Below are 24800 nucleotides of genomic sequence, written 5' to 3'. Positions count from 1 at the left end.
TGACTAGGCTTTCAGACACTTCATCCGAGCAGACAGACACAGAGAAGGGGAGACGCCGGTGGCTGTGGCCCCTGCTGACGCCAACTTTTGGACATGGTGTCCCACGGTACCAGGGAGTCTCTGCTCCGACACTTTGTCCTTGGGGCTAGTGTGGGCCCTGTGTTCTAACAAATGAGTTCTCCTCTCCCTCTCCATGGACATGTCACTATAACCCTGGGCTTTGGGACTTGTGAAGGAGATGTGGGACCAACATCTGCAGGTGAGCATACAATCAGACCGACTGATGGGGGAGACGAGAAATTCCACCCACTCAGGTACCGTTCAGGTAGCAGGCAGGTGTCCCCTCTGCTCCCTCCTCTCATCTGGCTGATGAAGAACACGTTCTTCCAGTTACAGAGGCCCTCGGCTCACGTGCCGGATGACTTACTCCTGGGGAGGCCTGCCTCAGAGCTGAGTCACAATTTAGCTTGGTTGTACCCTTGTCTTGGAAGGAAAAGGACCGAGAGTGGGAGGAAGTGACAGGCCAGCAGGTTGGGCTCACCTGAGCAAGGAGTGACCAGCACTCGCCCCACCCTCAGAGTGGGCAGGGCCTACCCTCAGAGTAGATGGAGCCTCTCTAGTGAGCCCCAGGCCCCGAATGAATCTGCAAGTCCTGGAGGAACCTGGCTGGTGGGCAAGCAGTAGTGCCTGCTCCTGTGGGGGCTGGGACTGGCTAGATGATCCTGACAGCCCCTTCCAGTGGAGACAGCCAAACTCCTTCGGTGCTGTGGCACCTTGGGCTGGGACCTTGTACCCAATGGAGAGAAATGTGTGAAAGGGGTGTGAAGATGCCAGAATTGCTGGAAGCCACTGGGATCATAAGCGGCTCTGACTCAGAAGGAGCGCGCATACCCAGAGTGCAAGGGGTGCACCTGTCAGGAGAGGGAGCTGGGAAAAGAGGGTCAGCAGGGAGGAACCCCAACCTCAGCTTCCCCCTGCTGAGGGGAAAGTGGGGCCTGGGATGGATGGCCTCCTAGAAGCGGGACAAGCCTAGTGGGCCCAGACTCTTCACTCAGGAGAGCAGTAGCCCGTCTGCTTTTAGACCAAGCTATATGAGTGTCTGGCTGATCCCAGAGCCAGTGCTGGCTGATGGGGCAGCAGGAACCCCATACCCTCCTGTTCTAGGTCCGGGTAGATCAACAGCTGGCCTCCTCCCTGGGGCGGCTGGCAGGGTCCAGGTGTGGCTGGAGGTAGAGGAGCTCCCTACAGAAAACCTGATTAGGGGGCAGACACCCCACACTGCAGGGCTTTACTTGCTTAGAAGGCACTGTGGATGGGGCGTCTCGACATGCCCTGGTGGCCAGAGATGTGGAGGCAGAGTGGCTGCCGCCACAGCTCAATGGGTTTAATGCTGTGTCACATGGTGCACTTGAGAACTCAAGAACAGCACTGCTCCCGGACTCTGAAGGGTGGACAGCAACACCAGCCTCGGGCTCTGTGGGGATGCGGTGTGGTCTTGGGGGCAAGACGCGGCTGCCGGGTTCTAGTCCCTGCTCAGTCCTTACAATGTGACCTTGAATAGTGCTCACTTTTTTCTGGTACTAAATTTCCCCACCTGTATAAATGTGCGCAGAGCACCTACCTCCTCCTTGCCTCGTGCACAGGTGAGAGGTTGAGACAGACTACAGTCAACTGGGACCCACCACCATGTTCCCGCTGTGGCCGAACCACGAAAGGTTCAGGAGGGACAAGGGGAAAAAGGACAGAGAATTGGACACTTCTCAGACTCACCGATCCATCTCATCAGCGAGGTCAGGATCTGTAGGTACTTGGTCTTCTGGACGTCAAAGAAGGTGAAGGGTCCAAGAAGGAGAGTGAAGACAGCCTGGGTGATGGAAACAAGAGTGAGGGAGAGCAGAGGTCAGGCTGCGCAGGCAGCCATTTACACGGCCCGCTGCTGCTGAAGCCCGGTCCTGCCTCAGTTTTGCCCTTGGATGGGCTGAGGCTCCCTGGGGTCAAACAGTATCTCCTCGGACATGTTTCAAGTGCCAGGGGGGAATAAGGACTTCAGAGCCACGCTTCCCTGACATTCCTCACACTTGACTGCTCTGAGTCTACTTTGCTTTCCCAGCATCATCCTGGGGTATCACCCACTTAACTCTGATCTTCTCAGTGAACACTTAAGGAGGGTCTTTGTGCCCAGCACTGAGCTAGGGGTGAACACGGATCAGGTACGAGGCAGTCGGAGGACAAGGATATCAAAGAAGCACCAGACGTGCCCGCACCCTCACCATGCAGATGGGAAGAGAGGAAAGAGAAGGGGACACAGGAGCCTGACAGAGCAGAGCACCAGGAGAGCACACGGCTGAAGGATCCAGAGAAAAGGCTTACCTACAATGTCGTTAACCAGGAAGAGTTTTAGCTTTCTTAAAGAGAGGGTGAAGCCTAGAGAAGAAGAGGCGGTGACTTCCAGGGCAAATCACTCAGAGAAATAGCCTGGATTAAGAAGGAAAGAAACCGGCAGTGGGGGGTGGGGAGCAGCGCTGGTTCAGCAGAACTCGTCTTTCCGCGGGAGACCCAGGTTTGATTCCTGGCCAACGCACCTCATGCATGGCTACCACTTGCCTGTTAGTGGAGGCTTGTGTACTGCTGAACAGGTATCAGAGGGGCTTCCAGATTAAGGCAGACTAGGGAGAAAGGCCTCGCGATCTACTTCCAAAAACCAGCCAATGAAAGCCCTATGGATCACAGTGTCTGATCCCGTTCGTTGTGCGTGGGGTTTCCATGAGTCGGGGCCGACTTGACGGCACCTAACAACCACAGGAAAAGAAGCCACGTCCAGGGAAATCTGAAGAACAGGGCAAGTGAGTGCTTACTTTTTTTTTCAAACTCCACCTCAGAAAACTGGTCTGTGGGAAACCAGAACCCTCTTGGCAAAGACGATGGAGGTAAGCGTGGCAGGTAGGGGCGGGAGTCAAAGGAGGGACAGAGGGACACGACTTCCGTGCCAAACTGGCTGCTCAGGGAACAGAGGAATTAAAAGCTACTCACTGGAGTTAAGATGATGGCACCATTTCCAATCTGCCACTCGGAAGCAGCACGTGGCATCAGACCTTATTAACATTTACACCGTGCCGTTTTATCGCGTTAATGGTAACTTCGCCCACCAGACGCAAGGCAGCAGGCTCCGGCGCTGGCATGTGGGTTAGAAGGCACCACTTTGGGGAGCCAGCCTTGGCTGTGATCTGGGTGAGTGCCTCACAGCTGCATGGCTAGCCAGGCCCCGTGACAGGCTGGTGGAGGCTCCACAAAAGGGTGGCTGAGCCGTCCTCCCCGCCCCCTCGGCACGGAGAGCAGGATGTGGGAGAAGCTGTGACCTCTTATTCAAGTCCATTATCACCGCGAGCACCAATGACACAGGCGACTAAAGTGCTGCTTAAGGAAAAGACTCTAATTAGCTGGGGTGGGTAGGACCTCTTGGCAGTCACCAGGGTTGGGGGAGTTCTGGAAAGACGTGCTTTCTGCTGGGGGCTCAGGATCATTCTGCTTCTGTTTGGGAGGCTGGGAAGGTGAACTTTTCCATTAGACTGGGGTGATGGGAAAGACCTCTCCTGGAGAAAGAAAGGGCAGCCTGCTCCAGCCGGCCACTGGGGCCTGGGGGAGGACCGGGACTGGAGGCGGAGTGCTGCTCTTCTGCGGTGCGTCTGTATGCAGCACCATCCGTAAAGTCATTTAGGAAAATTACCACTTCAGGGCACTTTCCGCTGATGACTTTCTCTTTTGAAGGATGGAAGAGAGGACATGCGGAAGAAGAAATACAAGCCCTTTTTTTTCCACAAAGGTTCCCAAATAACTGCCTTGTGGAAGCTGGACTCTGGACTCCTAACCCTGGAGCACCTGGGGTTGGGCATGCCACCCCGCCGGCCCCCAAGGCCTCCAGCAGAAAGCATGGTGCGGACACCCACCTTCCAGGGGCAGGCTGGCTGTGGGTGCTGGGAATCTTGGGGTCGCTTACACTGGAGGCCAGATCTCGTCTTGGACTAAGGACTGACTGACTTTGAAAGGTCTGACTACATGAGCAGGCAGGCAGAGAATTCTGCTGCTGCTGATGGGCACAGGGCCCTTCCCCCGAAACGGAATCCACCTTCCTCTTCCTCCTTCTCCTTGGCAGATGTTCGTCAAGACCCTACCACATGTGAGGGCTGCCTGGGTGATGCAAACAGTTAAGCGCTCCACTACTAGCCGGAAGGTTGGTGGCTTGAACCCACCCAGAGGTACTTTGAACACGGTCCTGGGTGATCTGCTTCTGAAAGGTCACAGCCTTGAAAACTCTACGGAGCCATTCTACTCTGCACACATAGTCCGCATTTTGCAAAACCGTGTAGGATGGGGCCCCAGCCCACTGACAGCATCCCACACACACAGCCACACCTCAAAAAGGTAAACCAGGAAGTATACACCAGATCCCGATGAGTGATGGGGAGTCTGAACCTACGGGAGCTCAGAATGAGGCTCACCCTGCCTGGGACCCTCATAGGACCTGGTAGAGATTCTTCGTGAAGACTTAGCCAATAGCTGTGACATCCATGGCTGGGTGGTAGCTGGGATGCATTTTTTTTTTTTTTTTTTTTAATGTTCAGAAGAGACCAACTGCACCTCTGGGCAGGCTCGGGGCCCACTTAGGCACAGCACAGACATGCATACGGCCAAACAGCAGCCCTGCCATGGGGAAGTGTGCTCATACATCAGAGGGAGCCCAGACGAAGAGGAGGCTGAGAGCCCAGGCTAATTAAGGAACAGGTGTCCGCTGCAAATTAGTTAGAGCTGGAGCACAGCAGCAGCCACAGGAGCGGGCGTCCAGAGTGGAAAAGACAGAGGACACCGTGCCCAGGCTGCCAGACCACCGTGTGGCTGCTGGGATTGTCAGGAGGAAAGGGGCGGTAGGAGAAGCAGCAGCCGTGGACAGTCCAGTGAGCCCAGGAGGGGCAGAGCTCATCTCTGAATGCTGAGTAGCGAGTGTGGACCTTTGTTTTCCTGTTCCTTTTTAAAAGGAAGAAATAAAAAGCTCAGGAACAGCCTATCCTCTTGGGTCTTCCAGTCTAGCCCATATGACATTATAAATTAGCTGGCTCCTGAGCAGTTTTCCAACCCCCAAATGCCATTGATCAGTTCAAACCCAGTCTCTGTTCAAGGACTCTTTCAGTCCAACTCATTACAGGAGGCAGGGACACCAACTGCCACAGCCAAATGCATTTCTTAAAAAAAAAAAGAAAGAACAGCTCTTTGGTTTCTAATAAAATCTTCAAATTGGTCACCAGGAATACAGTCTGGGGCAGAGCTGGCAGCAGGCAGGTAGGGCTGCTTGTAGCGTTTTTTTAATTTTTATTGTGCTTTAAGTGAAAGTTTATACATCAAGTCAGTCTCTCACACAAAAATTTATACACACCTTGCTGTGTACTCCTAATTGCTCTCCCCCTAATGAGACAGCCCACTCCTTCCCTCCACTCTATTTTCGTGTCCATTCCGCCAGCTTCTGACCCCCTCTGCCCTCTCACCTCCAGATAAGAGATGTTAGCATAGTCTCAAGTGTCTGCTTGATCCAAGAAGCTCATTCTTCACCAGCATCTTTTTCTATCCCATTGTCCAGTCCAATCCCTGTCTGAAGAGTTGGCTTTGGGAATGGTTCCTGTCTTGGGCTAAGAGAAGGTCTGGGGGACATGACCCCCGGGGTCCTTCTAGTCTCAGTCAGACCATTAAGTCGGTCTTTTTACGAGAATTTATGGTCCGCATCCCACTGCTCTCCTGCTCCCTCAGTGGTTCTCTGTTGTGTTCCCTGTCAGGGCAGTCATCGGTTGTAGCTGGCACCATCTCGTTCTTTTGGTCTCAGGCTGAGGTAGTCTCTGGTTCATGTGGCCCTTTCTGTCTCTTGGGCTCATAATTACCTTGTGTCCTTGGAGTTCTTCATTCTCCTTTGATCCAGGTGGGTTGAGACCAACTGACGCCTCTTAGATGGCTAGCGATCTCTTCTTGATGCACTGAGTTTGGATGGGCACTGTTACGGATTGAACTGTGTCTCCCTAAAACATGTATCATCTTGGCTAGGCCATGGTTCCCAGTATTGTGTGGCTGTCCCTCATTTTGTGATCGGATATGATTATCCTACGTATTGTAAATCCTAACTTCTATGATGTCAATGAAGAAAAGCCTGGACACCCTGGTGACATAGTGGTTAAGAGCTACCACTACTAACCAAAAGGCTGGCAGTTCGAATCCACCAGGCACTCCTTGGAAACTCTATGGGGGGAGTTCTACTCTGTCCTATAGGGTCAGTATGAGTCAGAATTTACTCTGCGCCAACAGGTTTGGGTTTTTGTTTTTTATGATGTTAACGAGGCAGTATCAGAGGCAGTTCTGCTAATGAGGCAGGACTCCATTAACAGGATTAGGGTGTATGTTGAGTCAATCTCTTTTGAGATATGAAGGACAGAAGCAAGCAGAGAGGAGAGGGACCTCATACTACCAAAAAGGAAGAGCCGGGAGCTGAGCGTGTCCTTTGGACCCGGGGTCCGTGCACCGAGAAGCTCACAGATCAAGGGAAGATTGATGACAAGGACCTTCCCCCAGAGAGAGAGAAAGAGAGAGAGAGAAAGCTTTCTCCTGGAGCTAGCACCCTGAATTTGGACTTTTAGCCTCCTAGACTGTAAGAGAATAAACTTCTGTTAGAGTGATCCACTCGTGGTATTTTCATTATAGCAGCACTAGGTAACTAAGACAGACACCAAGGTCTCATTTGCAACCTTGCCAGGTCTTGATGGAGACAAGGCTGCTCGTATGCCCAAGGCTCTGCAGGGGCTCCTTGGCTGTGACTCTTTGAGAGGGTACCAGGATACCCCAAATTTAACACTTGCAATGCTGTCAGTCTGCCGTACTGTGGTGGCTTGTGCGTTGAACTGCTGTGATGCTGGAAGCTCTGCCACGGACATTTCAAATACCAGTAGGTTCACCCATGGTGGACAAGTTTTAGTGGAACTTTCAGACTAAGAAAAAAGGCCTGGCTACTTCCAAAAATTAGCCAATGAAAACCCTTGGGTTACAACAGAATATTGTCCAATACGGCACTAGAAATTGAGCCCCCCAGGTTGGAAAGCACTCAGAATACACAGTGGCCGCAACAATGCCCTTAAGCATATCGACAACCGTGAAGATGGTGCACGACTGAGCAATGCCTTGTTTTGTTGTCCATGGGGTCACCACAAGTTGGAGCCAAGTTGACGGCGGTGAACAACAACAAAGCTCGACAGGGCCGCCTCTCTGGGCTCCCTGTATCAGTTACTTGCGCCACCAACCTCTGGCTGCTCAGGCTCCACGCTTTCAACATCTCTGACTCCTTCCTTCTTCTCTGTACTAGTTTGCTACGCCTGCTGTAACAAATCACCATCAGCTTGGAGGCTTAAGCCACAGAAATGCATTCTCTCTTAGTTCTAGAGGCCAGAAGTCCAAAATCGGCAGGGCCTCATTCCCTATGGGGGCTCTAGGAGGAAGTCCGTCCCCTGCCTTTTCCAGCTGCTGGTGGCTGCTCTGGCCTCCCTGGGCTTGTGGCCGCATCCCCCCGGCCTCTGCCTCCACATTAACATCGCCATGGCTGCCGCCTCTGTGTGTCTGTCTCGGGACACTTGTGATGGCACGTAGGGTCCACCCAGATAATCCCAGGTAAACCTCATCTCAAGATCTTTAATCACATCTTTTGCCACATAAGGTAATGTTCACTCTTCTCATATAAAGTCTCATACAAGTTCCGAGGATTGGGATTTGCTATCTTTGGGTGGCCGTTCTTCAGCCTGCTGCACTCTCTAAGCACTCCATTGTCAGACATTCACGGAAGCCACCTCCTGGTGCTGAAGTGGGCCGCGTATGAAGCGTCCCTGCACTGGATGGTGGCTTTGCTGAGACCCTGAAGTTAGCAGGGGAGCAGGCTGGCATCTGGAGAGCAAAGGCTCAGCCACTTACTGCAGCTGCCACTTTCCTCTCGGGAGTGGCTCATGGCATTGGGAACAGCTAGTCCTCAGCCACCGAGTGGGAGAAACACATGGGGTGCTGCTGAAGAGAACGCTGCTGTTGTTAGGTTCCGTGGAGTCAGATCCAACTCACAGCCACCCCATGCACAACAGAAGGAAACACTGCCCAGTCCTGCGCCATCCTTGCAACTGTTGTTACGCTTAAGCCCATTGTTGCAGCCACTGTGTCAGTCCATCTTGTTGGGGGTATTCCTCTTTGTGCTGACGCTCTACTTTACCAAGCATGATGTCTGTTATAGATTGAATTGTGTCCCCTCAAATTTTGTGTGTTAACCTGGCTAGGCCATGATTACCAGTATTGTATGGTTGTTGGTCATTTTGTGATCTGAGGTGATTCTCCTATGTGTTGCAAATCCCAAACTCTATGATGTTAATGAAGCAGGGCTTAATCTACAGGATTAGGTTGTATGGTGAGTTAATCTCTTTTGAGATATAAGAGAATCCGGCAGAGAGGACAGCGACTTCCTACCACCAACAAAGAAGCGCAGGAGCGCATTTAGGACCCCAGGATAGCTGCACTGAGAAGCTCTGAGACCAGGGGAAGATTGATGACAAAGACCTTCCCCCAGAACTGACAAAGACAGAAAGCCTTCCCCTGGAACTGGCACCCTAAAATTGGACTTCTAGCCTCCTAGACTGTGAGAGAATCAATTTTGGTTTATTAAAGCCATCCACTTGTGGGATTTGTTATGGCAGCACTAGAGAATTAAGACAATGTCCTTCTCCAGGGACTGGTCCCTCCTGATAACATGTCCAAAGTACGTGAGACGAAGTCTCGCCATCCTCGCTTCTAAAGAGCATTCTTAAGAGAATGAGATCTTTACATCAAGAACTCTTGGCTCAGATGGCACTTGTTGAAGAATTATCCATATGGGGCCAAGTTGACAATAGCAACTCAAAAGGTCAGACAGGAACCTTAAGGGCCAGTGAATTTATGTTCATGGGGGAGGAACAACTCAGAAAAGGAGGGTGAAAATGGTTGCACAACTCAAAGCATGTAATCACTGTCACTGAATTGTACATGTAGAAACTGCTGAATTGGTGTATGTTCTGCTGTGTATATCGTTGACAACAACAACAAAGGCCTCTTGGCTTAGGCCACCTGGTGCTGAGTTGTGCTCTCCACCTGCCTCCACTTCCCCTAGGTTTAACCTCAGGACACCCAGCACTCAGGAAGGAGAGGTTCCACCTCAGTTAATCTGGTGTCACATATGAGATGAGCACAGACTGGCAATGTTTAACGGTACAACACAGGAAACCGTAAGTGAGCCAGTGTTCGAGCACGCAACACCTATGTCTTCAGTGCTCACATTTCTCTGCATGTTTGGCTGCTCAAAGAAGCAAAATTGAAGTTTTAATTTGATAATAATCCAAATTAGATACCTGTTCAAGAGGTTGCAAAAGCTCTGGGTCCCACCAGATGCCTATGTCTTCCTAGCTGCTGCGACTGCTACCACGCCTGATGTGAGCTGCTGCTTTTGAAGCAAAGCCGTCTGATGACCACATCACGGTCCCAACAACGCATTTTATGAATGCGCTGCATTTTACAGAATACATGTGGTTTCATTTCATTTCTGCAAGGTCATCAGGTCCTCGTTTTACTGATGAGGAAACTGAGGCACTGGAGAGGTTCAGTGACAGGTGAGAGAGTGGTTGGGGGCGGGAGTATGCGGAAGCCTCCGGCCCCTCCCCTGACCTGGTCACCCTCACACTGTGTCCAATGCTGGCTGCCCCTCTCTCTGATACTTCCAACCCCCACACCAAGCTAATTCTCACCCTTAGGCCTTTACCCTGGGAGTCGTCCTGCCCGCAAACAATTCCCCTCATGACCTCCCTTATTCCTGCCACCTCAAAGCTCTGCTCCAGCCCCAACCCACTCCTGCAGTTTCTCCACTTACTTAAATCTACTTAAATGGTCCCTGTGGGCTCCTGGCTGAATTACCAAACTCATGGCCAGCACGATGTTAGTTAAATCTCCTTTCTTCAGGGGTTAATTCTGTGACTGAGTCGCCTTTGTCTTTGTCCCGGCCCCTGGAGGGCTCTGCATACTGAGGAGCTCAGTAAATGTCTGGAGAACATTGGGTTTCCTGGGGAAGTGCCTAGTGGCAGGTTTCATCCTGGGGTGGGCCGGAGGCAGCCTGTCACGCTGACTTGCCTTGGACCCTCTGCCAACGCCTCCTGCCGGGGATGGCCTGTGCTGCAAACAGCACACAGGTGGGTAAGAATATACCTGCATGGCCTGAAAATCGTTCACTGTGTCAGTGAACAAACTCTCTTCCCCAAATAGCTGTGAATCATCGTGCTTGATTTGTCGTTAGGCTGCCGCAGAGTTGGTTCTGACTCATAGCGACCCTACAGGACAGAGCAGAACTGCCCCACAGGGTTTCCAAGGAGCAGCTGGTAGATTCTAACTGCCAACCTTTTGTTTAGCAGCTGAGCTCTTAACCACTAAGCCACTAGGGCTCCTATTTAGGAAGAGCAAATTCAAACAGCACTGCTCTCAGTTTACCTACTGGTTTCAGGGGGAGAAAGATTTTCAGCCCTATAAGGAAAAAAAAAAAAAAAGCCCATCCACTCGAAGACAATGGGTTTGGCTTTTGAGGAAAGCATGGGGCCCTCGACTGTCCATTATCATGGCATCTCCCAGGGACCCTCAAGGAGGAAGGCAAGCAGGCCCCAGTGGGCCAGGACTGCTCTGCGAATCCTCCGGCCTCCAGAGGAGTGGTGTCTTAGAAGAAACCTAAACCATGTTCAAACCCAAGGCAGGGAGAAGGCTTCAAGGAGCGGTTCTTCCCGTGTTGACTTTGGGGAGCTGACGATCAACAGTTCCCAAGCAGTCACATCCTGCCACCCACCAGCTCCTTGCTTACAAAACTCACACCCAAATCCTGCTTGCTGTCATCTTTTCTCTTTCTGGAAGAGATGGAGTGGACTGCAGCTTCCAGTCAGAACTTAAACTTTGCTGAAATTCACCAAGACCCACAGTCCCACCTGAGCCCTTCAGAAAAGGGAAAGGGAGACAGGGGACAGCCTTCCTGGAGGAAAGCGAAGACAGGATAGAACGCAAGTGCTAAAGTGCTGACCACGACTCAGACAAATGTCCACAGGACCTTCTGGGCAACTCCAGCCACATTAACCCATGGGACAAGGAGCCGTGCACCCACTGCCCTCTGCAACGAGTGCCGGTGAGAGATACCCTAGGAGAGAAGCAGAACAGTCAGCTGGCTGCTGAGGCAACCAGCGGGGAGGCCCTCCCTGCCTGCGTCCCCACCTAGACTTGGAGATGAAGACAAATGCCAAGGAAGCAAGCAGTAGTCAGAGAAGGGCAAAGGTATGGCTTCATCCTTGAGCTGAGAGATAGCTTGGTGCTGAAGGGGGGATGTCTGTCTCAGAGTTACCCCCTCATCCTGCTGGCTGCTACAAACAGTGGGCTGGTCAAACCACTGGTAGGGCAGTTCTCTGAGTGCCTGCTGATTTATTTCCTCTCAAAATAAGGTTTTTTTGGGTTTGCTTTTTGGCTCTGCCATGTAGTGAGATGAAGCTTCCACGAGCCAGGAATTCAAGCACCGGCAGCGTTGCTCACCCCACCTGTTGGCTTCTGGAGCCTCAACACAAAGACCGGCAGGTCCACTGGCCCTAGAGCTGGGGTGCGCTCATAAAGCCACAAGTCTTGGAATGCTGAATGAATGGGGCTACGCTGCCTAATCTCCCCTGAACACACTGACATTTACGGGGCTGATTCCAGAACAGAGGCTCAGCGTGCAGGGCTCAGGGGAGCCAGTCCAGGAAGAGGTGGTAACACGCTGCCTGAACAGCTGAGTTCTCTGGACTGAGCCTGCAGGTTATTGCAAGTGAAAAAGGAAGGAAACACCTAGGCCCCAGGGCTGTTCTTGTCAAGGGTGAGAAGTTAATTGGGGTTAACGGCAACACAGCACAAACCATCCATAAACGAGACGTGAACTTTAAGCAGGCCCTTGAAGCGCAGTGAAGAAATGCTCAAGGATTCTATTTTTATTTCTCAAGTGGCTGTGCACATTTTGGTTTGGGATTTTTAATTTTTCTAACTGGAATTATAGCATCTGGGGATTCAGCCACAAAAAGGAGGTGAGTCTGGCAGCAGTGTGGGACAATGGAGGGAGCGCGGGCTTCGGAGTCACATGGAGAGGGCAAGGACATTGCCACCGTAAACTGTGAGACCCTGACGAGTTATCAAACTCCTCAAAGCACAGTGTGTGTGCACCAGAGGTGTTCAATAAATGTCAGCCCTGCCCATGTGACCTCAGTAAGTCTCAGCACACACCCCAGTTATTACACCCTGTGGGTCCTCCAAACACCCAAGTTGGGGGAATGTGGTCTTACTGAAGCTAAGCGAAGTTCTCCTGCCCAGAGGCTGCTGGGTCAATGCTATTTGTATTGGAACTGCCATTACCTCCACCCAAGGGGCCCTGGTGGCACAGTGGCTAAGCATTTGGCTGCTAACCAAAAGGTCAGCAGTTCGAATCCACTAGCTGCTCCATGCAAGAAAGATGTGGCAGTCTCCTTCCGTTAAGATTAGACCCTTGTTAACCCTATGGGGAAGTCCTGCTCTGCTCTATAGGGTCACTGTGAATCAAAGTCGACTCAGCGATGGGGTTTACCTCCATCCAAGGAACCCCCGTTAGTGCAATGGTTAAGCACTCAGCTGCTAACTGAAAGACTGGCAGTTTGAACTCACCCAGTGGCTCCCCAGGAGAAAGACCTGGCAATCTGCTATGTAAAGATTACAGCCTAGGAAATCCTGTCTGTCACATGGGATTGCTATGAGTCAGAATCAACTGACGGCATCCAACACGACCACCTCCATCCAATTCAATGATGGTCCAAGATGCTCCATAGGAGAGTTCGAGTTCCTCCCGACCATACAGGAAGGGTCAGATGCCATGTAGGAAGTAACTGTGAAAGAGAGAACAGTGCCGTGGCTGACAGTAGGCAGCAGCATGTGTGCACACAATGCAACAAACCATCACAGCTTATCTGCCAAACTCTGTGGTGGGATGTACCAGCCACCTCGAGGAGGCACCTGTGCTCTGCAGGAGAGCGGCACCTTTGTATGAAACTGTGTAAGTAAGAGGTTTTGGAAACGGCAGTGTTCTCCCACCACCTTCTTTAAGGACCACTCTGGTGATGGGCTAGCAAGGAGAATAGAGGGGCCTTGCTGTGGGAGAGGGGACTTCTGCCAGGACAACTTCCAGGTGCAGATACCAACCCCACCGTGATGGAGATGCTGCCAGCATGTGACCCCTGACAAAAAGTACATCTGAGAAGAGCATGGCCTTAGCTACCTGTCATCTCTCACCTCCGATCCCTCAAATATTGTTCACCTGGTGGAGAATGAGTAATGAAGACAGAGGCTGGGGTACCTCCTCCCGAACACTTACCCACTCTACCACTGTCATGGATTGAACTGTGACCCCCCAAAATATATGTCAACTTGGCTAGATCATGATTCCCTTGTATGATTGTCCACCATTTTATCTTCTGATGTGATTTCCCTATATGTTGTAAATCCTATCACTATGATGTAATAGAGTGGCTTAGTGGCAATTGTACTGATGAGGTCTACAAAATTATGTAATGTCTCAAGCCAATCTTTTTTTTTGAGATATAAGAGAGAGAAGTGAGCAGAGAGACAGGGGAACCTCACATCACCAAGAAAGTAGCGCCAGGAGCACAGCGTGTCCTTTGGACCTGAGGTTCCTGAGCTGAAATGCTCCTAGACCAAGGGAAGACTGGTGACAAGGATCTTCCTCCAGAGCTGACAGAGACTGAAAGCCTTCCCCTGGAGCCAAAGCCCTGAATTTGGACTTGTAGCTTAAGGGACTGTGAGAGAATAAACTTCTCTTTGTTAAAGCCATCCGCTTGTGGTACTTCTGTTATAGCAACACTAGATGATTAAGACAACTGCCATGACTAGTGTCTGCCCAATACCTTTTGAGATCGGCTGCGTGAAGGTAGTTACCATGTCTCATTATCCCTGGATCCACCCATCCCCAGCCCCTCATCTAGAGGTACTTGGGATATGCTTGCTGAGCGGATTGAAGATTCAGGTGATGCCAAGATAATTCTAGAATAGTGTGTGCTTCTCAAAGTATCAGAAGTCAACTTCATAAATCAATCCAGCTGTTGTCTCATGACATTCTGCAAGCTGGCTCATGCCAAACAACTCAGCCCAGTTCTCAAGGAGCGACTGCAGACAGGTCATATCTGCAGCTCCTATCAAAAGACGAGTGCTCGCTGGAAGATGCTGAACCTCTGAGAGAAGGCAACAGTAAACCAAAGGTAAAGATTGCAGCAGGGTGTTGTAAAGCAGCCACTAAGCTACAGATGTAACGACTGTGAAGATGGCACAGGACCAGGCACTGTTTCGTTCTGCTGTACACTGGGTTGCTATGAGTTGGAACCAACTCAATGGAATTTAACAACAAGTATAGAAGTATAGAACAAACGAAAAAACCAACCCCGCACAAACCTGTTGCTGTCGAGTTGATTCTGACCCACAGCCACACTATAGGACAGAGTAGAACTGCCCCATAGGGTTTCCAAGGCTGCGATCTTTATGCAGGCAGACTACCACATCTTTCTCCTGTGGAGCAGCTGGTGGTTCCAAACCTCCAACCTTTCGGTTAGCAACTGAGTGCTTAAACACTGTGCTACCAGGGCTTCTTAACCCCACACAGCAAGGGTTTAACAATCAATCACAGCCTTGGAGGAGGAGAGCTGGTCAGAACGGAAAGACTTGCCCCTACCCTCACTTAACTGAGATGAGTATGAAATCCTAGCTACAGACTGACTAGTGAGGGGATACCTGGACAAACTGGGCTAAACACTGATGAAAACATCATTCATTCAACACACGTGTATCAAGGCCCTGCCAACCCAATCAAGTAGGGTTTGTTCCAGGGAACAGAACCTGACCAGGTAGGCCACTGAGAGGCTGCAGGGCACTCCTCATGCCTAGCTTCGTGTACAGGCCAGCGTAAGGCTCTCCACCACAAAGCCAGGACAAACCGCGTTGCTTGTGGTCAGTTCTAGAACAGAGTCCGGCTAGAAACAAGGATGTGAAATGCGAGGTGCAAAGACAGACCAGCCTGCTCTTTCTAGTAGGGTCGACTCTGGTATCAGGGAAGACAGCGTGTGTGGAGAGGTAGGGCGGGGCTGGGCGCTGGGAGAGAAATCTCAGGCAGAAGCCCATAAGGGGTGGCTGCTCTTTCACCAGACACTGCCCCGGGGCTGGGTGGGCCAGGGCTTCTGAGAACTCCACACTGATAGCTCTAGCTGCCACAGCCCAGACACCACCTCCCCGTGGATGTGTGGCTGAGGAGGGGACATAGCGGCTACTACTCGAGGCTGTCAGTGTGGCAGCTCTGGGGCCAGCTATGTGTACAAGAGCTCCCTGGACTAGTGTGTGCAGTCCCGAGAAGGCTGGGCAGGGAGGCGACAGCGGAGCACGGGCCAGGCCATGCCACAGGGCATCTCTCAGCAACCATCAGGACTTGGGCGATGCCGTTTGGCCTCCTCCAGAGACTCAGCTTTGTCAGCAAGGCGCTGCTGAGGCCCTTGGAAAGCAGCGCTTTGCTCTCGTTATACCCCAAACACGCTGACTGAAAGGCTGCCTGTGAGCGTTTGATGGCTGAAAACCTCTCCAAGCCCCCTCCTCAAACCCTCTGCTTGCCCCCTGCTTTTATAAATATTTTATTGTGTTTTTGGTGAAAGTTTACAAGCAAATTAGGTTCCCATTTGACAATTTCTACACAAATTGTTCAGTGACATTAATTACATTTTTCACAACTTTCTCTTTAACTGCGTTCTGGTTGTTTCATTTCCAAGACTCTAGTTTCCCTGGCCTTTCATTTTTTTCAATGCACCTGGAAGCACAGCTGACCTCGGAAAGAAGCAAAATAACTTCCTTTTCCTAACCCCCTTTTCTGAACACCCCTGCCCCTACTTAGAGACACCGAACTCCTTAACTTGGAACCTGAGGTTCGTAACCTCTCCTGTGGCAGCTCTGGAGGGCACACAGTGAGCCTGTCTTCTCCCTTATCCCACAGATGGTGAAACAGAGCGGTCCAGCTGTTCACCCCAGAACTCAGTTCACACTGCGTGATGTCTTACCTGGAACCTGGCTGCTTAGCTCATTTTTGAAGATGTGGGGAAAGCAGCTACCTGAGAGAGGGCAGAATGTCCTCTCCGCTGGAGTGGCTGCTGCTTCAGTACGAGTGGACGGCCTGACTGCACCGCTGCAAGTGTCTCCTGGAGGGAGCCTGTCCTTCTAGAACTCACACCATGGCTCCCAGGCAGCTGTCTCCACCATCACGTCACAAACCCTTCCCGGCTCCAGCCTTTAGAATCAGGGCACACCCTGCACACCTGGTACCGGTAATACCCTCAACATCATCCCCAAGCCCCCAGGTGGTAGATGGTTTGGGGGTCGCACCTCTGAGGGGATGCTGCTTCTGAACAGGACACTGTCCTCTGCCCAATGCCTCTCCCAAAGCTTCCTGAACTCCCTACAAGACTGGCGCCCATCATGCCAGAGGAGGCTTGGCCTTGGGGCCGGAAGGAGACTCAGGGCTCAGGCAAGTGAACTTAGACTAACAAGCACCTACTGAGTGCTTGCCCATGACAGCCGTTTCCCATCTGAGATCTCTTTCTAACACCCTGTGGACTGCATTGTTTCCAGCTGAGGAAACAGAGGCTGAGAGGGATTAAGTAACTTGCCCAAGATCTCACAAGTACCTAGGTGCAGCTGAGATTAAAACCCACGTTGTCTGTGTCTAAAGCCCACTCCTCCTTGGGGCACTTAATGGCCTCCCTTGATTATGCCACTAGTGTGGTCTCCTCCCCCGCCTCCTGTAGCCCCCTTGGTGGCGAGCTCCCCTGGGGAGGTGGAGGCCGGGCTGGCCCAAGGGTGTTAGCCTGGCACTGCTGCCATTTCCCTCGCTCTCATTGGAGGACTGGCCTGTGTTGCCTTTCAGCTGAAAAGCCAGACAGAACCCAGTGGTAGGCAGAGCGCCACGTATTTGATGCTGGGCCTGCAGCCCTTGTGGTTTGAGGTGGGGGGGAGATAAATATTATGGACAACCCACACAGTCACTCACTTGATTATAAGCCATCCGGTATATAGAGGATGGCCTGGCGCTGTGCAAATGCGTGTGCAAGAACGCAAGAACCCAGCACTCCTGAGCCCAGGTGAGAACATTGAGAGGCCTGACCCGCTAAGGAGGAGGTGCTGGGGTGAAACAACGCATGCCTGTGGGAGGCTGTGGAAGTGGGGTGTGATGGAGGGAGGCTGGCGTCTGCCTGGAGGAGACCTGACTCTGGACCGGCACCTGTTCCAACACCGTTCTGCTGACATTTTAGGTGCCAAAGAGGAGGTGGCAGAGGAAGGCGGGTGGTGAGCACCCGTGACTTTATGGCGCTTGGGCAGCCTCTAGTCCCCCCCCCACCTTTAGCACCCCCAAAGACAGGGGTGTCCCTGAGGCCCACCAAGGGGTAGTTTCTGCCTGTAGCGATGAGCAGGGGATGGCTCTTGTCTCTGGGAAAGGAGGGACCAGCTCTACACGGAGTTTGTGCAGACGCAGCAGTGGCCCCCAGCAGGCCACAGGGCTGATGGGGGATCTGCACCAATGCCACCCACAGACCCCGCTGTGGCAGCCCACCCAGACAGTCTCCACCCATTCGAACATTCGCAGAGCGACTAGGAGTCCTGTGCTGGCTCCAGAAGGAAAGGTGAATGCAACACAGACCTGCCCACGAGGGCCGAATAACTGTATAAGCCCAGTGATTGCTGCAAGCTGGGGCACAGAAGACCTCTCAGGGGAAGGGGCCCTGTGTCAGCCTGGAAGCAGTAAGCGCCCGTCAGACTTTGAAGCTAGGGAAAGGTGTGTGAAGGGCATGGAGCCGTGGAAGGGTATGGTGTCTCTGGAGCTCAGTGACCAGTGGCGGGAGAGAAGTTTCCAGAAGGAGGCCGCAGCAGACCACATCACTTTGCATGATGGACAAGACGAGCTTCTAACAGATTTTAGGCAGGGAAATGGCAGTCGGAATTACCTGGAATGGGCGTTCGAAAGCTTGAAATCACAGACGACCTTTACAACCCTGGGGGAATGCTATGCTTCAAGGTGAGGTGCCATGCCTGGACTAGGGGGTTTTGGGGTGCGTGACATGCAGCCTCCTCCAGTGTGGAAAGGTACACATGGATGCCCAGGTGCCATGGTTCTCCCTGTGTCACTGGACTCTGGGAGTCTCCTGCCTGTGTCAGCAGGATGAGACTTTGATCATTTGAACAACAGGTATGGGGTGAAGGCACACCAGGGAAGTTCCTGTCCTGTATGGCTGCAGCCACAGATGAGGGAAAACTCTACCGGGCCCTTCCAGGGAGCCTGAGAGGGATGAGGCTGTACAGAACAAGAAGAGTGTCCAAGAAAGTCTCCAAAGAACTCTTGATGTTGTAGGGGAAGGCAGGTGCTTCTAAAGGGCAGCGCCTTTGAATGCTGCTGTGGCCCTGCCCCCATATGGCTTGAGTTATCAGACACAAAGACCAAACTACTAGTACCTGGCACTACAGGTCTTGGTCACTGACTCCCAATTTAGCCATCAAAACTTTCACACTGAGAGTCAAAACCAATTCTGTCTCGGTTTCTTCATGCTGGATTGCAGGACGAGCAGATGGACCCACTGTGTTATCCCCCACGGCCGGGACTGGAGAGAGCTGGGGCCAGGTTAAACCGAACCCCAATATGCAAACGAGAGAAAGGGGAAATCTGTCTGATGGGTCACATAACCCAGGGGCTGGGGACTGAGGTCACCTCAGTCCTTACGCTCAGTTCCAAAGAAGACTGAGAGGAACAGGTGGGTTGGAGGTGTGTGCCAGGGGCAGGAACCCAGCTCCTCAGCCCCCTGGGCAAGGCCCCACACTCCCAACCACCGACTCTGTCAGGAACTAAACGACTGCAATACATTTAGTGATGGGTGTGCCCGTGGCCCTCAGGACCTGCAGGGCTCTGGTGTCCCCAATACCTGGGTCAAATGTGACTGCTTTTGCTGCCTGGAGCTGTGCCCACCACCCCCTGCCCCAGGGACTTCACAGCAGCAGAGCCAGGACTCTCTGCTCCTCCACTGCCTGGTGTTTGCGCAATGCTCAACAAGAGCGGCCAGGTGACCACTGGGATGTTCTGGGGTCTTCTCTGCCCCATCCCACACTTCCCGACCCTCTTTGCACAGGAGCGGAGGGTGGTGGGAAGGCTCCACGCTGGAGCTGGAGCCCAAGGGCAGGCGGGGAGGAAGTCAGGTGCAAGAACACAGGAGCCTGTGAGCTAGCTCCACCCCTTTCCTGCTGACGTCGTCAGACCTCAAAATAGGCCGGATGGAACAGGATTCTCCCCCCCGGCCCCCCCCCAGTAACCTTGGAGGTGGGGAAGGAGGGAGCCAGGCTCCTCGTCAAGCTGGCTGATTAATGAGTACTGTCGAGTTAGGAACAAGAAACCACACTAACCAGCCCCCTGCTGCCTCCCTCGGAGCTAGTCAGACTGGGCTGCCTCCCCTAGCCCAGCAACTTCCCAGGAAGCTGAAGAGGAAGCCAAGAGCACCAGCCGCCAGGGACATGGGGCGGGGGGGTGGGGGTGGGGGGAGAGACACGGGACCTGCTGGCCTCAGGGAACAAGGCAGCCTCTGGCAAGGGGGTACTGCTGGAACCTTTCTTCTGTGGACACTCAGTCTCTGGAACAGCCTGAGTAGAACAGGAGCAGAGCTGTTCCCTCTCCACTGCTCAAGCACCTGAGGCATCAGCTGCAATCCGCTACTTGTTAGGCCAGGCTAGTTGGACCCTTCCCTGGAGCAGGTTCCCTGCACACACGACAGCCCCGACCCTGCTCTACAACTGCGCCTTGGAAGTGATCCATCACAGAAAGCAAAGCGTCCCCTGCCTGGGACATACAGGGCTAGCAGGACCGTGTGCACAGTGAGAGGCCATTGCCCAGAACCGCCAGAGCTGGCTAAGCATGCAGGTTCCTGCGTCTCGAGTCCTTAGAATCAAAAAACAAAGCAAAAAAAAAACCCCTAAACCCGTTGCTGTTGAGTCGATTCGGACTTATAACAGCCCGGTAAGACAGAGTAGAACTGCCTCATAGCGTTTCCAAGGAGTGCTTGGTGGATCTGAAATGCCAACCTTTGGTTAGCAGCCGTAGCTCTTAACCACTACACCACCAGGGTTTCCTCAATGCCCTTAGACTTGGCTATATTAGGTCTGGGGTGGGGCCTAGGAGTCTCTGTTTTTAACAAGTGCCCAAGGGCATTTTCTGGAACCAAACTCTGAGAAACACAGCTGAGACTCTTGCCCCGGATCTGGGGAATGGGAAACAGCTGGTAAGTCTTCCTAGAGACAGCCTCCTGCAGCAGTGAGGAGAGGAAGGTACCTCCCATCTAGGCCCAGCATCCAGCCCACGTTCTCGTAAAGGTTTTCAGAGAACGTCTCAATTGGTGGCTAAGGCAAGTTCACCTCACAGCCAGACTACATGTCCCGTGCTCTGTGGTGTGACCCTTCAAGACGCATCTGCTCAGCAGCTCCCTCTGCGGTACCACTCTCTGCATCTGAAGGCTTATTAAAATGCATCTTGGTTGACTCTAGACTAATCCACAAGACATCCCAAGCTCATGCTAGTTAATCAGATGTCCTCATTAACACGCACCCTAACTGCTCAGTTCTGCCTAATGCCCCAATACCTGAGTCTCCCCTCAGGATTCCAACCCTTTGGTGTTGCTAGGCTCGTTCTTTCTCCTTGGGGCCAGGGTGCAGCCGGAAGAACTTGCACACAGAACTTTTTATTCTCTGCCCACAGGTGTTGCTTTGCCCCCACCGGCAGGGCCAGTGCTGCCGGCTGGTGTAGCAGCAACGCAGAGGCGCACAGCTATTACTTGAGAATGACTGCCTGATTTACTTAAAAAATTACCGCCAGGGTCCCGGGGCGTCATTTAGGGAGATGCCAGGCTCTGCAGATAATACACGGTAACAGAGAGGGAGCTTCGTGCAGGAAGCAGCACAGCCTCACAATGCCTAGCAGGATCCTCGTCAGGTACCACAGACTGAGTGAGCCACGGAAGGACCCAAGAAACACCGAGTGGGATAGGTTCCACTCCAGTTAAAACGACATCCTCAAGAATAGTCAACGTTACTATACAACGACTGGGTGGCTGCCAGATTACTTAGACTAGTTTTTTTTCCTGCACTTTTGGAAATTAAGGAAAAAAAAAAAGGAGAGGATCTGAAATCAACAACTGGGACATTTACTTAGGCTTCTTGGTGGCTGCCCTCAAGGTGATTCCGACTCATGGCGATTCCACATGCAGAGAACAGCTCCATAGGCTTTTCCTGGCTGTAATCTTAATGGAAGCAGGTTGCCAGGCCTTTCTTCTGTGGTACTGCTGGGTCATTTTTAATTCTCTGCCCAGAAATGGGAGGTTTGTAAGTGGAGGGAGAGTTGACTGTGAAGATGGCAAGGGCTGCCAAGTTTTGGAAGCTTCCTGGGGGGAATGACTTGAAAGCACACCCCGGGTCTGCGGCCAGAACCAGCCTTGGAGCTTGGGGAGTGAGGAGCACCAGGCTGGTGTCCCTGAGCGCACCACTCAGCAAAGAGGGCTGCAGCCTCCTGCTCAGGGTCTGCCTGGGATCAGTGTGACGTGTGTGCAAACTGGTCCTGAAAAAGCACAGTGCAGAAGGTCCCCCAGCAGGATGAGTGTGCCCCATGGAGATCTATCTGGAAGCTTCCCAACCAAACTGGCCTGTGCCTCGTGTGAGCCGTGGGTCTGTACTGAATCAGCTCTGTGAAGCCTGCCCTAGTTACTCTTTAGGCAGGCTGCCTGCGATACCTACCCTGGCCCCTCTTCTGCCTGTTTCCCTGGCATTGTAAACAGGGCTTTGGGTTTCTGCTCCTTTATACAGGAGTACGGGGCACTTCTCTTTACACGAGAGACAGGCTCCTCAAAGTTCTATTTGTAAAAGCTTATTCTCAGACTCCCATCTTAAACGCACCAGGGGAATGAAGCACTAAGAGAAGCTTGGATCATTTTATCACAAATAATTACTGCCCCTCCACCCCGGTTTGTTTTATACATTTGGATTTTCATATAATGGGGTTTCTTAAGAGTTGAGTGCTGGAGGGTGGGGATGCAAGGTTATGACATACAAGATAACCTTTCCCATCTCGTTCCAGTTCCCCGTGTGGGATGGGGGGTGAACGGGGTCAAATGCCATCTTCCCACATGCCCAGCGGTAAACTCGGCTTGCTCCAGGTGAGTGGCGTTTGCAAGGTGAACTTGTGAACTTGTTACTTTCCAGGCAGTGAAAAGAAGGCAGAGAAATCTGGGGCATTCTAACAAGAGGGGCAGAGAGACCAGACTGCCATAATGGGGAGGGGTCTGAGCAGGCCGCCTGATTCCGGAGCTGGAAAGAAAAGTCCCCGTAGCCAGTAGAATGACGTGGAGCCCTAAGGACCCCAGCTCACCTGGCAAGGCCGTTCCCGGGGACGTGGTGATGGGGTCTGTCCACAGAGACTATTCCCTCTCCCTGTGACTCAGGACTCTGTAACCTGGTCTTTTTACTGAGAGCACGGAGACAAGTCACCGGGGACCCAGCATTGTCCTCTAAGCCAGCATGTCAGGTCCTGTGGAGACAGGACATGGGGCATGATGGATGGTGGACTTAACGCCAGCCGACAGAGCCCACGTTCCTTACAGCTGCATTAAAAACAAAAACCACCATCCTTCCACTGAGCTGGAGGAGGAAGCCCAACACCCAGAGTGGCTGGGGGCGAGGGCGATGGAGGGGTCCACCCAGGTCTCCGCAGAAAGTGGGGTCTATCTGGAACAATGTTGGGCAGCTGTGGGACAGGTGTTGGGGATGGCCTGGGGGCTGTACCCAGACGATGGCGATGGGTGGATGGCGGGGGCTCCGGAGGCCCCTTGGCAGGAGTTGGGGAGACTGTTGCTGTGTCAGGGTGAGTGTAGGACAATCTGAATTTCACCTGGAAAAGGCTGGGGTGGGGGATGGAAAGCAAACCCCAAACCAAGAAGCCATTCTCAGTACAAGATAGGTACAGCTCCCTAGGAAAGAAAAAAAGAGAAAAACACAGGCCTGTCCCTGTACTGTAGGTTTCCTTGAAAAAGAAAAAGACAAGCTAATCCCTTAAAGTCAGTCATTTCAGTGTGTGCGCTGCTCACCGCCTGAAGCTGAGCTGCATTCAGGATGAGAGCTGGTCCCATCTGGGCAGTGGGCGCACAGTTTTGGGGGGTGGGGGAGAAATTCACCCTTCCCTGAGCCCCAAGCCCAGGGGACATAAGCAGAGGGCTGAACTGTGCCCTGGGATGTGAATCTTCCTGATGCCATGTTGGTACCTGCAGCTGGCAGAGGTACTGCAGACCCCTGTCAAATGTGGCTCTCTACTTCGAGGAGCAGCAGCAGGCCAGGAGAATGACTACGCTCGCTGCACCTGCGACGGCCACCCCATCCTGCTGGGCTCCTTTCCACGAACCAGTGGGGAGAAGAGAGCACGAGGCAAAACAAAACCGACTTCTCTGGAGTCCCCGGGACTGAAGGAGCAGCTGACAAGGGGCACACTGGGGAGAGAAGACAGTCCCCAAATGGTCACCCTCTTGTTATGGAGGCACCACCATGTCCCAGGCCCCCTCCCAGGTGGCCAGGAACCACCTTGTGGCAGGTTCTGCTTTAGTGTCAGGCTGGGTCCTAACTCATGGGTGTCAGACAGGACAGGTGGACACTGTCCAGAGATGGGAAAGCCGTTGCCGCCACACGAGGCCAGCAGTCACCAGAACCCACAAAGTACTCACAGGGGTGGCTGCCACTTAACGGGCTTTGGCCCTGGTTTCTGTTTCAGATGGAACCAGCCCATCAGACTCCTCTGAGAGGGCTGCTCACCCCATGGGCCTGTCTCCCCTATCTAACCATACCTTCCCTCTCCAGTTGCCTGACACTGCACAAATCCAGGGCAGTGGCCACACTGTACGCCACTGGGTCTGTGCCTTGGGAACCCGACCAATGTAGTAAACGACACCAGCGCTGCCCTGGCATTGTGCACTGCGGTGGCCCCAAGAGCCCCCTCTCCTGTTAAGTCCCTGCCACTTCTGACACTTGTTGCCCCAAGGCAACAAGTCCTGAAGGCCTCTAGGCCACCTCCTGCCCCAGAATTGGTAAGGATAAATATTCATCGGATGGCAGTGGTGACCCACTTATTAGCAGATGCCACAGCCCTGGGGTACCGTGGCTGGAGCTGAAAGAGCAGAGAGAGAGCCCAAAGCAAAGGAGGGGACATCCTTGGAAGGGGTGCCCGATCCCAGCACTACTCAAGAGAACAGAAAAAGCCCATGTCGCCACGAAGAGCAAGGAGCAGCTGGAGGGCAGTGAGTCAGTCATGTGGATGGGCAGGCCATGAAGGCACAGGTCACTGGGCAGACACCGCCCAGGGGGCGCGTCGCCACCACCCTCCACAAGCTCCCAGCTCCCAGGGTGGACAAGCAGCCCATCCGCCCTTCCTATTCGTCCCTCACAGAGGGGGTTGCCCTGGAAGGGAGCTCAGCCCGCCTGAGACGCGGGGCATCAGTGCAAGTGCTTCTGGTTACCAGGGACAGGGGGCCCAGCTAAGAGTCAAGAGCCTGCTCCTGTCTCTGCTGCTGCTCTGCGACCCTGGGGAGGCCAGC

General features: G+C 52.9%; 1 protein-coding gene across 2 annotated transcripts in view; it reads right to left on the bottom strand.

Annotated features, from left to right (window-relative positions):
- TMEM104 (transmembrane protein 104) overlaps positions 1–24800 on the bottom strand; it is a 70429-nt gene that overhangs the window by 18676 nt on the left and 26953 nt on the right. For both annotated transcript variants that reach the window (XM_049859211.1, XM_049859212.1), the window contains exon 9: positions 1771–1864. In XM_049859211.1, coding sequence (XP_049715168.1) covers positions 1771–1864 — 94 coding nt within the window. The remainder of the gene's footprint in view (positions 1–1770; positions 1865–24800) is intronic.

This window comes from Elephas maximus, chromosome 19, assembly GCF_024166365.1.
Source record: "Elephas maximus indicus isolate mEleMax1 chromosome 19, mEleMax1 primary haplotype, whole genome shotgun sequence".
NCBI lineage: Eukaryota > Metazoa > Chordata > Mammalia > Proboscidea > Elephantidae > Elephas > Elephas maximus.
The sequence above is the reverse complement of the archived record's forward strand: the minus strand, read 5'-3'. Positions and strand labels throughout refer to the sequence as shown.